Here is a 17,612-nt window from a genome sequence, read left to right as displayed (position 1 = left end):
CACTTAGTGTATTTGTTTAGCTTGGGAGTGGCTTGGGATAGGAGGCTGAAGGAGATGATGGCGAAGGTCTGCCATGTCACCCCCAGGTGTCACCAATGTCCCACCACCCATGGAGGGAACAGAACTCAGAGAAGACACAGTCACTGTCTCCAAACATGTGGAAGGAAGTCAGATGCATTAGAAACAGGATTAGAAGTTAGAAGTTAGCAATAGTACCAGAGGTAGATCTCATTGTCCTACATCCTTGCAGTTATTTCCAATGAGATACATCCTAATTCCTAGGCCACTGCCTGAGTTGCTGGAAAAGTTTAAGGTTTCAACTTAAAGCAGAAGCCAGAGAAGTCACCTGGCTCCCCCGTGATGCTTCTGTGTATTACATAAGGCCTGCTCCATGGTGGAGGGTGATGGTGACAGAGGCGATGGAGGGACAAGAGAGGTTTTGAGATGTTTAACAATCTGGGTTAGGAGACAGACTGACACACTTGAATTACTGAGTGAATAATACAGCATCCGGAAAAAATGTTAGACACGGACAACCGAAGTGTGGGAGTTCAGACAAAAGAGTAGTGAACAGGGGCTGGAGTGGTCAGGAAGAGCTGCATCCACAAGGGGAGACCTTGAAAAAAGTATGATTTTAGCAAAGAAAAGAAAAGCATCGTGTTTTCTCTTGTGTCCTCCACAGTGTCAGGGAGATGCAAAAAGCACTCCTCTTTTACAAAAGGAGTTCAGGATAAAAGCGAAAAACTTCAAATTCAACAAATACAACTTTTGCTGCCTGAAAATAACCTCTTGCTTTTCCTGAGCTCCTACCACCATTAATTTCTTTATGCAGCTAATAGTTGCTAGGGACTTAGGACATGCCTGATGATCTGCTGTTTAGCAGATTGTAATCTATATGACCTCACTGAGCCCTACTGCAAGAACCCTGCAAGGCTGGTGTGATTATGCTTATCTTCAGGCAAGGAGCCCAAAGCTCAGAGAGATGAAATGATTGTTCTAGTGCCACCCAGCCAGCAATGGCAGAGCTAGAGGACCAAGCCAGACACACTGGTACCAGGTTCCGTGCTCTTTCTGTTGCACACATTGCACTCCACTGACCTTCTCCTTGTTATCTTCTTTATCTTTTATACGGCCTCCTGAGAATAAGCATTTTGCCCAACTGAAGCAAGAATTCTTCCTGCATTCACATGTGAGTTTATACCAAACATAGGCCAGTCTCTGTTCCATGACTGCAGAAGGTAGGAGGGGCAGTTGAAGAGGAGATCGGCAGTGCCATAGAAAAGGATGTGTGCCTGGTAGAACCTGAGACTGAGACCCAAACCTTCATGATTCTTAGAATTGGAGAACTAGATTGCCTGGCCTTTGGTGACACTGAGGGATGTCAGCACTTGGACCGGAACTCAAGGGTCCTGTTTCACATCCTGAAACGTGTGAATGTGCCTTTCCAAAATCAAGGTCAAGTGTCTTGCTTGTCCAGTAGTGTTTTCAGTGCAGCTGTGGTCCTCTGGTCACTAAATCAGTCTATCTCAAATTCAGCTGCACATTAGAACCATTTGGGAAGTTTTTAAAGATCCCCAAGCCCAAGCAAATCAGAATCTCTGGGGATGAGGCCCAGACATCAGGATTTTTTTAAGTGCCTTGGTGATTCCAGTGTTCAGCCAAGGCTGTGAGCCGCGCTTACAGGTACAGAAGTCAATGGCTGACAATGACATTCACCTTAAGAAATTCTTTCAATTGGCTCCTGTTTCTACACGAAATACATTTAGATCACAGATACACTGAGAACTTATAATACTGCTGCCAGAATTATCTTTTTAAGACCCACATCTGATCAAGTAATTCATCACTCCCTGCAGAGCTGGGACTATGGTGAGGTGAGTAAGGTGCTTAGGGCACAAAATATAAAGAGGAACCCTTGGTCTAGTTATGTTTGTTCCTAAATGTGAGTCTTTCCTTACAGTCAAGAGCATAAACTGTGAAAGCAGACAGATGTGATTTGGACACTGCCCAGCACAGTCATGAGCGGCAGTGACTGTGCCAGGCTGGCACCTTCTTATCCCTCGAGGCTGAGCACATCTTCTCTTCCCTGTTCATTTTCCTCTCCCTGACCTCCTCACCAAGGTCAAGTCAAAAGTCAATTGACCTCTCTTCTGCATCACTGTGGCACTTTAGCATACTTTGGAACTTCTCTCATTTAATTATACCTATTTATTCTACTGTCTGCCTTTCCTGCCATGAAGCGATCTGGTAAAAGGGGAAAAAAAGGCTTTAGAGTTAGTTAGATCTGGGTTTGAATCCCAGCTGCATGACTGTGAGCATTCTCTTTGCGCCACAGTTTCCTTAGAGTAAAATGATGAAAATAGTACTAAACTCAGAGCGCTCTTACGTTCTGCCACACAGCAGCTGGGAAGAAATCTGAGTTTCCTTCCTTGACCCATCACACCCTCCATTCCGAGAGCCACCCCCATTCTAGTTGTGAGTACTCTGAGATCAGAAACTTCATTCAGCATGACAACCTTTAGTGCCTTGGCCCAAGTCTAGCACATAGTAGGCACTCAGTAAATGTTTGTCAGGCTGAAATAAATTGCAAGATGACCAGTAGTTACGCATGCAGAGAAGTTAAGAAGTGAGTGTTTCAACGGCAGAAACAACTTGCAAGAGGGCGAAGAGGAAAGAATGAGGCTGGGCTTTGCTGGGAACCGTGAGGAGACCGCTGGGAACCGTGAGGGGACCACACGGAATGGAACAGAAAACACACACTGGGAAACAGTGCAGGAGGAGAGAACGGAGGGCAAGTGGCACAGCCAGCATTAAAGGGCCTTGGTATCGGGGAGAAAGTGTGTGGACTTTCTTAGGCAGTTATTGCAGGTTTGTATCTCTAAAGCTTTGATGATGGGCCTTCACCTTTCCATTGAGCAGGTAGGTGGCGGGCTGCATTATGTTCATCAAAACTCCCACTGGACTCCAGCTAAATTTGTATCTCAAAGGATTGTCTGAATGTTCAGGGGCTGGAAGGCCACCGCAGTAGGAAACATAAGATTCAATCTGTAAAATAAAGTATCAATAAATTAGGGAAATTAACAATTAGTTACGGAGAATAATCTATCCTAATCTACCTGAGTAATTAATTGAGTACAATGACACAAATAAGGTAAACTTGTTACAGTTTCTCCTTTCTTAAAGTTACAGAGGCTTTCAAAAATACACCCTTAAAGCCAAACACCATTTGATTAAGTCAGTTATATTTTTATATATATATATGTGTGTTTATATATGTATATATATATTTTAATCATCTAGAGATTGTGGCTAACATTTTGCTCTGTTAAAACTCCAACTATTAGTTCAATTCTGCTTGGTCAGTGCCTCCTGACTTTTAATTCAAATTATATACTTCATTATAATTTGATTATATATGTATAATTATTAGTATTAATTAATATGTGATTAATATAAAATATTATTACTTGATATGATATATAATTTAATTAATTTGATTCTATATTTGATTATATATATTACATATGTGTGTGTATATATATATATATATATAAAACCTGTTTTAGGTTATATATATATTATGTTAGGTTAGGTTTAATCTGAGTCATCACATTTTCATGTACAATAGTTCTCTCTTATGTGTAAAAGATACTTTATATACCAACAGGTTGATAATATTACAAAGAATTTTTCCCACTTTTAAAAGTCAAACCTTATTATAGAATCTCCAAAGCAGTCTAAAATCTTTTATCAAACCAAAATACATATTATAGCAGTATCTATTTCTCTAAAAATCTATTGTTAAGGCTTGGACTTTTTTTTTTACCATACAAATATTTCTGCAGTTTCAAAATTTTACTTGAAATTTCTAGTCAAAGTATGAGTTAGAATATAGCAGTTTCTTCTCAAAATAGACTAAAGACCCTAAATGTAACACCAGAAACCATGAAACTCCTAAAGGAAAACACAGGCAGAACACTCTTTGACACAAATTGCAGCAATGTTTTTTTGGATCTGTCTCCCAAAGCAAAGGAAACAAAAGCAAAAATAAATAAATGGGACCTAATTAAACTTAAAAGCTTTTGCACAGCAAAGGAAACCATCCACAAAGCAAAAAGACAATCTACTGAATGGGAGAAAATATTTGCAAATGATATGACTGATAAGGGGTTAATACTCAAAATATAAAAATAGCTCATATAACTTAACATCAAAAAACAAACAACCTGATTAAAGAATGGGCAGAAGACCTGAATAGACATTTTTCCAAAGAAGAAATGCAGATGGCCAACAGGCACATGAAAAGATGCTCAACATTGTTAATCATCAGGGAAATGCAAATCAAAACCACAGTGAGATATCACCTCACACATGTCAGAGTGGCTGTCATCAATAAGAACACAAATAACAAATGTTGGTGAGGATGTGGAGAAAAGGGAACCTTCATACACTATTGGTGGGAATGTAAATTTGTGCAGCCACTGTGAAAAACAGCACAGAGGTTTCTCAAAAAACTAAAAATAGAACTACCACATGACCCAGCAATCCCACTCCTGGGTATATATCTGAAAAAAACAAAAACACTAATTTGAAAAGATACGTGCACCCCAATGTTCATAGCAGCATTATTTACAATTGCCAAGATATGGAAGCAACCTAAGTGCCCATTAACAGATGAATGGATAAAGAAGATGTGGTACATATATATAATGGAATACTATTCAGCCATAAAAAAGAATGAAATTTTTCCATTTGCAACAACATGGATGGACTTGTAGGGTACTATGCTAAGTGAAATAAGCAGACAGAGAAAGGCAAATACTGTATGATATCACTTATATGTGGAATCTAAAAAATACAACAAACTAGTAAATACAACAAAAAAGAAGCAGACTCACAGATATAGAGAACAAACTGGTGGTTACCAATGAGGAGAGGGAAGGGAGGAGGGGTAGAGGATTAAGAGGTACAAACTACTATGCATAAAATAAGCCACAAGGAATATATCTAACACAGGGAATATAACCAACATTTTAAAATAATTATAAATGGAGTATAACCTTTAAAAAAAGAATACAGTAGTTTCTTTAATCAGAATTATAGAAAGATTATTTCTGTACACAAAAATCTGGACCTCTTAATATTTTCCTAAATGGACCTTTGGGTGTCATTTGGGCTCACCGTGGCTCCCACTTCTTTGGCCTTATCTATCGTTTCCATTGCCAACATATGATCAAGACCAGGGTCCAGTCCCAATTCGCCAATGATTGTGATGCCAGCATCTTCCACACTGAAAGAGGTGGAAAGAGAAGGAAGGAAAAGTTGGATAGAAAATAAAAACAATTCCATGGAGCTACTTTGTTGAAAACCTACTGCAACTTACCTCTTTTCTAATTCTTTTAGCACCGGGGTGATGTAGCTTGCAGTGATCATGTTGACCTTGCTTGCAATGCATGCCTTGGCCACAAGAGGATGCAATACATAAGGCAACAAGCTTAAAAACAGGAGAAACTAGTCAGAAACTTTCTTTTCCAACCGTCCCTCCAATGTACCTTGAACTGCACTAAAGTGAAGACATCACACTGATTATTCTCTCAGAGATGATCAATGACTCCTTGAAGATTACAGAATAAATTCATCCTGTTATCATATTTAAAACGCTCCACAATATGACCTTCACTTAACCTTTCTATTTTTCCTCCTTGCATCTCCTTCGTAAACCATATATGGGGACCACAGAAGCTATTGTAATTCTCCACTCACAGTCTTTACTCTTCCATTTGTGAACCTTTACTCTCACCGTGTCTTCCACTTGAAATAGTCCCTCACCCACCCACCCCCATCCAGATCATACCTTCCTTAAAGAAATGTCTGAAAAGGTAACTCCTCCAAGAAGCTTTCCCAGATTCCCCCAAATCCAGATCTTCCTCTGTATGCACTCAGCTATCCCTTTGTAACATCTAATGGACTTTATTCTACTCATCCTTATATGTCTATGATTTTCTGTCTTGGGTCCCCTAGTAAAAGGTAAGGTTGCTATTCTTTTTACCTCGACATCTCCCAAATGGCTATCGTTAAACTAAGTCAAAGTGACCCATATGTTACATTAAAGAGTAGAGTCTAGGAAAGGCCAGGGGAAGAAATAAGTTTCAATGGTATTGTTAGGTGTAAAAGCTATCGAAACAGCTAAATGTCTATATGGTGAGCAAAAACTGAAACTGTACTCAAAACTCAACTTTGGGTCTTCTAAGAATCTGGCTCTGGTGTTTTACTTTGGTGCTGGGACTACACAATCACAAAAAAATGAATTTCCATAAATTTACATATAAATGAGTATATTCAGATTCTATCCAAGAAATAAAAAGCATCCTGTCAATCACATAGTAATATTTAAGTTCTACTAGCTTACTGCCTATTTGACAAAGCAATCTACACAGTACCAATGAAAATATAAATACAAACTTATAAACATTATTACAGTATATCACTGTACTTGTTAAATTCCTCCTGTTTATTTCATATTTTCTCTATTTCACATAAAACTAAACAATAAAACCACCTCTCAGGCACTTATTCCTCCTCAGGTTAATAGAACAGAGTATTGTTACTTAGATTTATTATCATGCAGAATAAAATTGGGTACATATTTTGCCAGTAACAATATGAAAGCCCTTGATCTCCGTTTTTTGGCTTTTTTAATCAAAAATAATTATTACTAAATATGGTAGCCCTTTAAAAGCCAATAAACGAAATACTTGCAAAACTCTTAGTTGGAAAAGTATTAATAGAAAATGTTCAGTGGCATCATCTTAAAGGTTAGTGGGGATTTTTTGTCACATTCTCCACTTTGAAAACCTGCCTGATAAAAATTTTATCCAGATCTAATAATATTTTTAAATTTGGGCATTATCAGCACTAACCTAATAATATGCTGAGAACTAGAATAATAGAATTTTGATTGATGGTGCCTATTTTAGACAAAGGGATTAGAGTTCATAATTCATTGTGTATGTAATATAGCAACTACTCAAGAGGATGTAATTAATCCAAATAGTTGGAAATGCCACTTGTGAAAACATACACAAAATACACATCTAATTTTCTAAGTAATTTATCAAACTCAATTCCTACTTTGCATTAAATCATTAAAAACCAGAACTGCAAATTAAAACCATGAGAATTTGACATATTATAAAATTTTTGTGAAACATATTCTTCACTCATTTTACTTTGATAGTCCCTAACACTGTGTTTACATCAAAACATTCTTTCTCCAACTTAAAAAATGAAAAGCTATTTAAGAAACACTATAGGAATGTTTAACAGCATTTCCACTATTCACCACAGAAACTCAACCAACTGAGAAAAGTGAAATATAAAACAGATTTTGCTCATGCTAAATCTTATTGAAGGTCACCAAGTCACGGAATTCTAAATTTTACACCTGTTAATAGATTATTATCATGTCCATTATCTTGTCATATTTTGCTTCTGATTTTGTTCAAAATGTGTTTTGTTATGTTCTTTTCTTTTTTTAATCAAAAAACAATGTTATGTTTAGGTACCTATGTGTGGCAAAACAAATTCTCTTTGTTTTATTCAGTAAGCTAGAATTTTCAGTTTTGAATAAGGACTTACTTTCATAATTATAACCTGACAGACAAGATCTATTGGTTATTGATAAATTTTTGCTGAAAAATAATTAATGCACATTAAATTTTTATAAATTGAATAATGTTTTTAAGTGCCCAAAGTGAGTCTATATTAAGAGATAATGCAAAAGTTCCCACTTAGAATTACCTTTCTTTGTGTCTGTTTTCCAACCCCCCTCTTTTTTTTTTTTTTAAGATTTATTGATTGATTGATTGATTGATTGCTATGTTGGGTCTTTGTTTCTGTGCTAGGGCTTTCTCTAGTTGCGGCAAGCGGGGGCCACTCTTCATCACGGTGCGCGGGCCTCTCACTATCGTGGCCTCTCTTGTTGCGGAGCACAGGCTCCAGACGCGCAGGCTCAGTAGTTGTGACTCACGGGCCTAGTTGCTCCGCGGCATGTGGGATCTTCCCAGACCAAGGCTCGAACCCGTGTCCCCTGCATTAGCAGGCAGATTCTTAACCACTGCACCACCAGGGAAGCCCCCCCCCCCTTTTTTAAGGAGGAAATCACAGAACTTCCTCCAGAGATATCATTTGAATCTGATCTAACTATGAAAGTCATCTAATTATGAAAGCAGGTTAACTTTCTTCCTTCCATCTTGGAAAAATTATATTCTAAGAATAAATGGCTTATTCTTATCACTTTGGTATTTTCAAAATGAAGTATCTAGCCTTCATTTTGTAGCCCTGTATCTAGAAGTTAGATCTGCATTTGTATTAGATAGTAATGAATGATATATTTCAAGATATGTTCCTCTGCTAAGGCTAAAAATGGTCGTAGGGCTAGAGAATCTACTCACTTTCATTTAAGCTTTATAAGTCTAAAGGAAAAAATAGCCACCAAATATAAGTCATTAGTGCCTCATGACCCAGCAATTCCACTTCTAGGTAAATACCCAACAGAAATGTGTGTATATGGTAACCAAAAGACAAATACTAAATTGTTCATGGCAGCACTATTCATAATAGCCAAATTTTGGAAACAACCTAAACATTCATCAGCAGTTAAATGGATAATAATAGTATATTCGCATAATGGAATATTACACAGTAAAGAGAATAAACTACAATTACAGACAACAACACAAATGACTCTCACAATCACAATGCTGAAGAAAGAAGGCAGCCACAAATGAGGACATACTGAAAGATTCCGACTGTACAAATTGAAAACTAGCAGAAACTAATCTCTGTGTTAGAAGCCAGGACAGTGCTTACCCTTGAAGGATGGGGCTGGTAATAAAAAGGGGCACAAGTAGCACTTCTTGGATACTATTATATTCTGTTTCTTATGTGGATGATGGTTACACCATGTGTTCACTTTGTGAAAATTCTTTGAACTACAAACTTACGATTTGTGCACTTTCCTGGATGCACACGTGAGTTTAAAAGTTTACTGAGAGAAGAGAAGAGGAGAGAAGGGGGAAGGGAGGACAGGGGAGAGGAAGGGAGAAGAGAAGAGTGGAGAGGAGAAAAAATAAGGAAAGAGAAGTAACAGCAACAACAACAAAATGTATGGCAATCATTTCTTACTATTTACTAACCTGATGACAAGATCCTGCGTCGCCACCAAGGAGCTCAACTTCACTTCTTGTTTACCAACGTACAGGCTAACAGGATTAATATTATATTTCTTGCCTAACTGTTCGATTTGATTCTTCATGTCAGAACCTATTCAAGAATTAAAAAGTCCAATCTTTAGATTTCCTTTCACTAGTCAGAGAGTAAAACGCATTTTAACATCTCCAAAAATAATTTTTCAAAGTTTAGAAACAAGATAGTCATCTAAAATTCACAGAGTAGCCATGTTTTGAAATCAATTTTACTTCCTCGTCTTTAAAAATTGGGGCTTATTTACCTACTGTTATTTCTATATTGTCATCCCTCGACAGGTATTCCAACACCGGCTCAGATACGTAACCAGATCCAAGAACCAAGACCTTTTTCTTGGTGCCCACTGAAAGTGACTGAACACGTTCCCTATAAATAAAAGGGGGGGGGGAACTTTAACAAAAAAACGTTTCAAATAAGAAAATGTTGCTGTCCCCAAACCAAACTAAAACTTAGACTGTGAAGCAATATTTTTTTCCCACACTTCTTATAGTAAGAACCTCAACAGGAGTTCCCAGTACCAACATTTTTCATTATTTTAGATCTTGTATGATGAACAACAGATTTTTGAGGTGTATGAGTTCCCTATACCACTAGTTAGGTGCAGATGCTGGACCAGTGCCTGGCTACCCACAACTGAGTAACTTGGTGTCACTTTATCCTTCCGGGGGACATGATTCAAAATCATGCTGGGGGCCTTACATCAGAACCTTATTTACTCCTCACAACAATCCGAGAAGACAACGATCTGAGGAGGAGATTATTATCATATTAGACACTGTCTTGTGACTTATCTTCAGGGTCACTTGAAAACAGTTAAAACCATAATTTTGAAATCACAAATGCCATGGGTTAAATGTAGAAACCTACATAAGATGAGTCACTAGGCAGAACTTTAATTCTTGAATTTTTCTGTTGTTGGAATTTGTGCCTTCCTGACAGCTAATTCTTTGTCTTTCCTGCAAACTCTGACCTCCAAGACAGTGAATGAGTCTTAGCTGTCTTTATAAACCCACTATTGCTCACTGCGTTTTGCCTTAAAGATGGAAGATCCTCATTAAAAGTCTTTTGAATCAGAGTGCCAGATAACATTATAAAACCATGGAAATGGCTTGGTGACAGGGACTTAAGCAGAAAGCTCTGTTGCTGGAATCTTTTAGGCCAGGATGTCTCTCAAACTTTAACCTTTATTTAACTTCACTTCATTTCATTAATTATAAGTGAATAAAAATAAATTTAAATATAGAATGTTCCTGCCCCCTCTTCACCCCCAGCACTCATATTACTGATGAAGGGAGGACTCCTTTAACTTCCACCCCCATCCCATTTCACCTCCCAGAAAGAAACACTATTACAGATCCTCTCTAACAGCACTTTCTGTACTTTGTGTAATTGAAACACATTATTTTGATGTCCAAAAAATAAACTGTTCAAAATACATTTTTAAGAACTCGCTCCTAGATTTTAATACCATCCATGCCATCAGCAACCCCAAAGCGCTCCAGGTTAATAATCATTGTGCTAAGGAATGAAGAGAACAAAAGAACAAGGCAGGGATTCAAGATAACTCCAATTTCCTTCCAAAATGCAGTCTTCATTTTCAATCTCTTGGCACAAGGTTCTACCTGGGAAGGAGGGCAGGAAGTCCTAGCAGTTGGGGCCAGCAGACCTGCCATTACGTGAAATATGGTGTGTAAAGAGCGACTGGTCATGGTAGACACATCATTGGGATTAGTAATGTAAGAAACGGATCATCTGATGATGAAAAATCAAAGATACACAGAACTATGAAAAACAAATATATGCAGTTTCCCCTATATGACACTCTCCTATGGAGTTATAGAACTAGTTGCTTTTTTAAAAAACAAATTATACACTCTTGTATCATGCCAGAATATTTCACTGACACACAAAAAATTACTGTAAGCTAACAAACACATTTGGAAAAGGCGTAACAGTAGTACTTGATCTGGTCATATCTCTTATTTACTTCTTATAGGTGGAAAAACTGAGAAAGAAGATCAGGCAGTTTGTTTGTTTGTTTTTAATTTTCCCACTCTGGCTTCTCCTGAGAATTCAGTGCATGGGTTATTTTTTTAAATGTGAATAGACCAGTGGAGCAGATATAAACACGGATCAAGTGCAATCAGTTGGAGACCAGAACATTCCAAAGAAATGTCCATGTTTCCAAACTTTGAGTAGTAAAACCAATTATAGAAACCAGGGCCTTAGCTAAGTATCTTCCTAAGAGAACTGTTCTCTCCAGTAGATTTGCCACATTACTTCCTGACACTTTCCTCCTAGTAAGAATCCCCAGGGAAAACTGACCTCTCACGATTTTCTTTCTTCACTACTTTTCTTAATTTCTAACCAAAAGCCCACTTTGCCAAGTATTATCCTAAACAAAAGAGAGTCCAAATCCTCAACTAAAAATCAGCCTGAAAGCACCACAGAAAGGGTTAGCAAGCTCATTTTCCTTTGAGAGAATAGCTGAGACATTACAATATGCAAAATGCTGGAGAAAGAACAAAGACAGAGCTTTTGGAGTTTTGCTTACTTACACCCAAGTCTACATGGATAACAGAAAGCCAGAATGATGCTACAATACTGTTCAAGGGAAAATAATTCACACTGATTCCAGGCAGTCACTTCATTTGAATTTCCTATTATTTACAGACATTTTTTAAAATTACATACTGCATAATCCTAGCATCACGAACTCACATAGAAGCATTAAAAAATGTACTCATGAGATCCAAGATAAGAATAAATGTATTAAACAAGAGGATGTGAATGATGCTTACCTGCTCTCCCGGAGTTTCTGGATATATTTATACTTATTAGACAATGTGCCGTTGGATGTAATCACTGCCTGAATATATACGATACAAGACATTTCTTTAGTCACCACATTTAGTCCCACAAACATGGGCTCATGACTAATAGAGAAAAGAGAGTAACAGAGAAAGACAGGGAGAGAAAAAGGAAAGGGGCAAGGAGCAAGGACAGTGGTGGAAAAAGACATTCATGAAAAGAAATTCTTTTCATAACTTACGTCTCGCACCACAGGAGAAAAATTCTGACTTTCAAGAGGCTGTGTCGCGTCTGATAATATCTGAAAAGGAAATGAGATTGGAAAAAGAGAAATGATATTGCAAAGAAGGCTTCTTGCTATTTTATCCATATTAAAATATTAGTCAAAGGAAAAAAAATTAGTTTAGAAAACAGTTTTTTTGGAAAATCACTGAATTGTATAAATAATTGGTAAAAGAAGTTTTCTGTAAGCAATGAATTCTGCCTCCCCCTAAAACATGTTATTTCAGTACAACTTCCAACTCTAAAACCAACATTTAATCATGTTTGCTTACTGGAAGCACAAAAAACTTATGCTTCCCCACCAGCTAAATGTCTTGTTGAGCATGCTGGTAAATATCATCACACGCTTTATAACCATAGTCCTCACTCTGAGGAACTCTACCCCTTGCCAAAGGTTCAGGCTGTTTTATTAGAAGTAGAGAACGGGTCTTCCAGACAAAAGAGCCACCAACCCTACAACAGAGAGTCTCCCTCAGGTCAGTATTAGTTCTATGTATAGGCCTATCAGCATTTCAAATGTGTCAAGTAAAATGACTTGACCTAGTAGACTCAAAAAGTCATTCACACTCTTCCCATTATCTGGCAAGAATGAGTCAGATGGCCAACAACAAAAGCCACATCTCTCATGTTAATATCCCAGCATCCCAGTCCTCCTCTTTTCTTCCAAGGTATAGAGTCCTTGAATAGACTGCCAAAGGGTAAAGGTCATATAAGTCAGTATGATTGCTTCTGATGGCCAATGAGACAATCATTCCTTCTTTATCCATAGGTTAAGGTCCAGAGCACTCATCCAACTAAGAAAGTGTAAAATGTACCTACCAGATGCTGGCAGGACAGTATTTGTTTACTGTATTAAAATACATGTAAAACTACTTCCATGTATCTAAAACATAAGACACCTAGGCTCTCTATTGATGGGATAATGGCAAAGCCAGGGCATTCTTTGGGAAACTGATGAAATGGACACACCTGGGGTCTCCCCACTGCTTGTTTCTCCCAGGCACCTTTGGAGTATTTCCTTCTCAAGCTGACTTCTCCACCTACCCACCCTGTCTACAAGCCAGGAGCCATTAGTAAGTAGACAATGAAATGAGTTCGCACCTTACTCGGTATATGGTTAAACCGCTGAACTCTTGTGTATCTTTTCACTCTCTCTTTGCTCTTTATCTCTAATTCCACAGCTTTATTTAGGCCTTACTGGGACCATGGGAACTACTTCCCACCTCTCTTTCCTCCATTTATCTCCAGTCTACAGCACAAATCTGATTATTTCTCCTGTGCCTATTTAAAATAATCCAGTAGCTTTCCGTTGCCTTCAAGTTAGTCTCAGGCTCCTCTACAGTCTGGCTCTGCCTCTCTTGTCTCAACCCTCCCATTGGCCTCACACCCAGCACTTCAGTCCTGCTAACAGCGTGGGGCTGCGTATCTGCATCACGCCCTCACCTGCCTCTGTGCCACACCATGTCAATGCCTCACATGCTATTCCTCTACCTGGAACTCCTCCTCTTTGGCCTCCAAGAGGCAGCTGAAGAATTGCCTCCTCTGTAAAGCCTTTACCAAAAGCTGCCCCCAAGCAGACCTGGAAAGTAGGAACTGCATTTGGCATCTTGCTGTATGCCTACTACATTATAAAATGGTAAATATTCAATAAATACCTTAGTGGATACATGCAATAATTACTTAAAGTTCAATGGATTTTTTTCTCCCAAGGAAACTAATAATCGTCCTGAACTGCAGTCCTCAGAGATGCCAATCCTCATTTCGTTTTGTTTTTTTTTTTTTTTGGCCATGCTACATGGCATGCGGGATCTTAGTTCCCCAACCAGGGATAGAACCTGTGCCCCCTGTAGTGGAAGTGCGGAACTTAACCACTGGACCACCAGGGAAGTCCCTAATAATTGTCTTGAGTCCACCTAAAGAAAGGCAAACATAAAAGACAACAAAAGGCTGTTTGATTACTGCATTTAACTGTCTCCCTTGCTAGAATTCAACCACTACAAAACTGCAAGCACAAGCCTCCTGGAACATGTGGTATGTCTTGTCACTTTCACATATAACACCTTTGAGGCTCATCACTCTTTTTTTTTTTTTTTAAGTAAATTTATTTTATTTACTTATTTATTTTTGGCTGTGTTGGGTCTTCGTTGCTGCCCTCGGGCTTTCTCTAGTCCCAGCGAGCGGGGGCTACGTGGGTTTCTCATTGCGGTGGCTTCTCTTGTTGCGGAGCACGGGCTCTAGGTGTGCCGGCTTCAGTAGTTGTGGCAGGCGGGCTCAGTAGTTGTGGCTCACAGGCTCTAGAGCGCAGGCTCAGTAGTTGCGGCCCACAGGATTAGTTGCTCCGTGGCATGTGGGATCTTCCCGGACGGGGGCTGGAACTTGTGTCCCCTGCACTGGCAGGCGGATTCCTAACCACTACGCCACCAGGGAAGTCCCTCATCAGTCTTTTCTAAATTAATTTCAAGCTATTTATCCTGGTGTTAAGACCCTTTTAACATGGAACCAACATATTTACCTTAAGTCCACCAGACCAGACAACGCACAGAAAGCTTACGTTAAATTACTCCCACCTTTGCTCCCGTCTCCATCACACAGGATGCCTCCCACACCTACGCAAATGAACAGATCCTATACATCTACCAAGAGCCAGCTCAAGTGTCACCTTCCCTGGCTTTCCCAACAGGGCAGATCGTCTCCCTCCACAACATCATTAGCATCTCTCTGATGGCTGCCCCATTCCATCTTACGGCAGAGCTGCACACTCCTCTTATCCCCTTCCTGGACCTCACGCTCCTACAGGTCAGAAACTGTGTTTTAATTCTCTTCACTTATATGTGTGCCTTGTTCCAACAGACAAGAAATATCTATTGAATTCAACTGAAACAAAACTTCCATATTGGTTCAAAATGATATCCTGTGCCCTGCAATGCTACAGGGTCCATAGGGACCTCAAGTCAAAAAGGAAAATCTGTGGGAAATAGGACAGTGCATATACAGGCATACCTTGTTCTACTGTGTCCAGTTTACTGTGGTTTACAGATACTGATTTTTTTTTTTTAATTTTATTTTTTACAAATTGAAGTTTGTGGCAACCCTGTGGCGGGCAAATCTATCAGTACCATTATTCCAAAAGCATTTGCTCACTTCATGTCTCTGTGTCACATTTTGGTAACTCTCCCAATATTTCCAAATTTTTCATTATTATTATTTTTGTTAAGCTGATCTGTGATCAGTGATCTTTAATGTTACTATTGCAAAAACTAATGACGCACTGAAGGCTCAGATGATGGTTAACATATTTTAGCAATAAAGTATTTTTTTAATTGAAGTAGAGTTGATATACAATATTGTATTTCTTAATTAAGGTATGTACATTTTCTTTAGACTTAATGCTATTGCACACTTAATAGACTGCAGCATAGTTTAAACATAACTTGTATATGCACTGGGAAATCAAAAAATTTGTGTGACTCACTTTATTGCGATATTCACTTTATTGCAGTGGTCCAAAACTAAACCCACAATATCTCCGAGGTACTTTAAGTATAGCTCCCATACCGTTATCAGAAAAGAATACAGAAAATATACTTAATTTTTTAGTGGTAAGCAGATACACATATTATTAAAACTACATAGAGACACTCATCAGTTTTCAAAAATGTCCAGGGCTCAAAGATAGGCTGAGATAGATGTCTCCAAGACAATCCCACCACACTGTTTGGAAGACCTTAGTGACATATAAAAGGAAGAAGCTGTGACAATTTAGGGAAGTTGGCTTTGTCAATAGACATCTAAGCACATTTCTTAGATGTAGTCACCAATGTGGAAGCAATGGCTGGGATGTTAAGCAGAGAGAAACTGAGAAGAGCTTTTGGCTGACCTTAAACAATAGGGTGACAAAAACTGGAGTTTAAGTTCTGTTGAAAGGGATCCAAATAAAGGCCAGATTTTCATTTGGGATCCTGAAAGACTATATTCTAAATAAATGGTAAATTGAAAAACATCGGTTTTCCAAAGGACCGAAGCCCACCTTTGAATCATGAATTGAGGTGATTTTTTTCCTAGCTTATCCCCCTGCCAGAAACAAAGGAAATCTTCTCTGAAAAAAATACATAACGTCCAGAGCCTCAAATCATCTCTAAAATTTTATATACACAATATCTAACATTCAATCAAAACTAAACAGGCATATTAAGTGATAAGAATTGACTGAAAACCAAGAAAAAGTAAAACGAAGAACATAAACAGACCCAAAAGTTCATTGTAATTATCAGAAGTGAGTTTAAACTCTGATGATTAATATGTTCAAAAAATAAAATTTTCCCCAAAAAGGCAAAACTAATCCATAGCTTTTAGTCAAGGTAGTAGGTACCTTTCAGAAGGAGAGTGGGAACGGTGCTGGGAGAGGCACAGGGGGGTTTCTGGGATGTTAACCTTGTTCTCTTTTTTACCTATGTAGTGTTCACATGGGTGTCTTTGTGATAATTTACCATGCAGTATACTTACATATCACTTATCTGTGATATTTTAATATTTTATACTATTATATAATGTAAAAAAATTATATTCTCTTCTTTAAGAAAAATTTTATTTAAATTTTACTTATCCCTCATCAGTTACATGGGCTAACCCTCAAACACACTTTACTAAGGATTTCATTGAATTGGCTTGCTTTTCTCCTAACATCTGTATGCGATCAACTGTACTGAATGAATGGCAATTTTGATTAAGGACAAATTGGAATGAAAAACTGTGTTCTAAGGTCCAAAAGAAATAAACTTGTAGGGCTTCCCTGGTTGCACAGTGGTTAAGAATCCGCCTGCCAATGCAGGGGACACGGGTTCAAGCCCTGGTCCGGGAAGATCCCACATGCTGTGGAGTAACTAAGCCCATGGGCCACAACTACTGAACCTGCACTCTAGAGCCCGTGAGCCACAACTACTGAGCCCACATGCCACAACTACTGAAGCCCACACGTCTAGACCCCGTGTTCCACAACAAGAGAAGCCACCGCAGTGAGAAGCCCGCGCACTGCAATGAAGAGTAGCCCCCCTCAACGCAACTAGAGAAAGCCAGCGCGCAGCAACAAAAGACCCAGTGCAGCCAAAAATAAATAAATAGATTAATTAATTAAAAGAAAGAAACTTGTAACTGAAGTTTTGAAACATAATAATTTGTGACTTGAAAATGGCTAGTAACAGCTTCTTAGAATGGTAAATGATTTTAGAGCAACCAAACAAAAAGACATTTCAAGA

The 17,612-nt window shown here is 38.4% G+C and overlaps 1 protein-coding gene across 3 annotated transcripts in view; it reads right to left on the bottom strand.

The window, feature by feature from the left end:
• AASS (aminoadipate-semialdehyde synthase) overlaps positions 1-17,612 on the bottom strand; it is a 68,667-nt gene that overhangs the window by 17,572 nt on the left and 33,483 nt on the right. For all 3 annotated transcript variants that reach the window (XM_036863023.1, XM_036863026.1, XM_036863024.1), the window contains exons 12-18: positions 12,320-12,379; positions 12,069-12,136; positions 9,512-9,633; positions 9,198-9,324; positions 5,384-5,494; positions 5,182-5,290; positions 2,905-3,045 (exon numbers count right to left, since the gene is read on the bottom strand). In XM_036863023.1, coding sequence (XP_036718918.1) covers positions 2,905-3,045; positions 5,182-5,290; positions 5,384-5,494; positions 9,198-9,324; positions 9,512-9,633; positions 12,069-12,136; positions 12,320-12,379 — 738 coding nt within the window. The remainder of the gene's footprint in view (positions 1-2,904; positions 3,046-5,181; positions 5,291-5,383; positions 5,495-9,197; positions 9,325-9,511; positions 9,634-12,068; positions 12,137-12,319; positions 12,380-17,612) is intronic.

This window comes from Balaenoptera musculus, chromosome 9 (assembly GCF_009873245.2).
Source record: "Balaenoptera musculus isolate JJ_BM4_2016_0621 chromosome 9, mBalMus1.pri.v3, whole genome shotgun sequence".
NCBI classification, from domain to species: domain Eukaryota; kingdom Metazoa; phylum Chordata; class Mammalia; order Artiodactyla; family Balaenopteridae; genus Balaenoptera; species Balaenoptera musculus.
The sequence above is the reverse complement of the archived record's forward strand: the minus strand, read 5'-3'. Positions and strand labels throughout refer to the sequence as shown.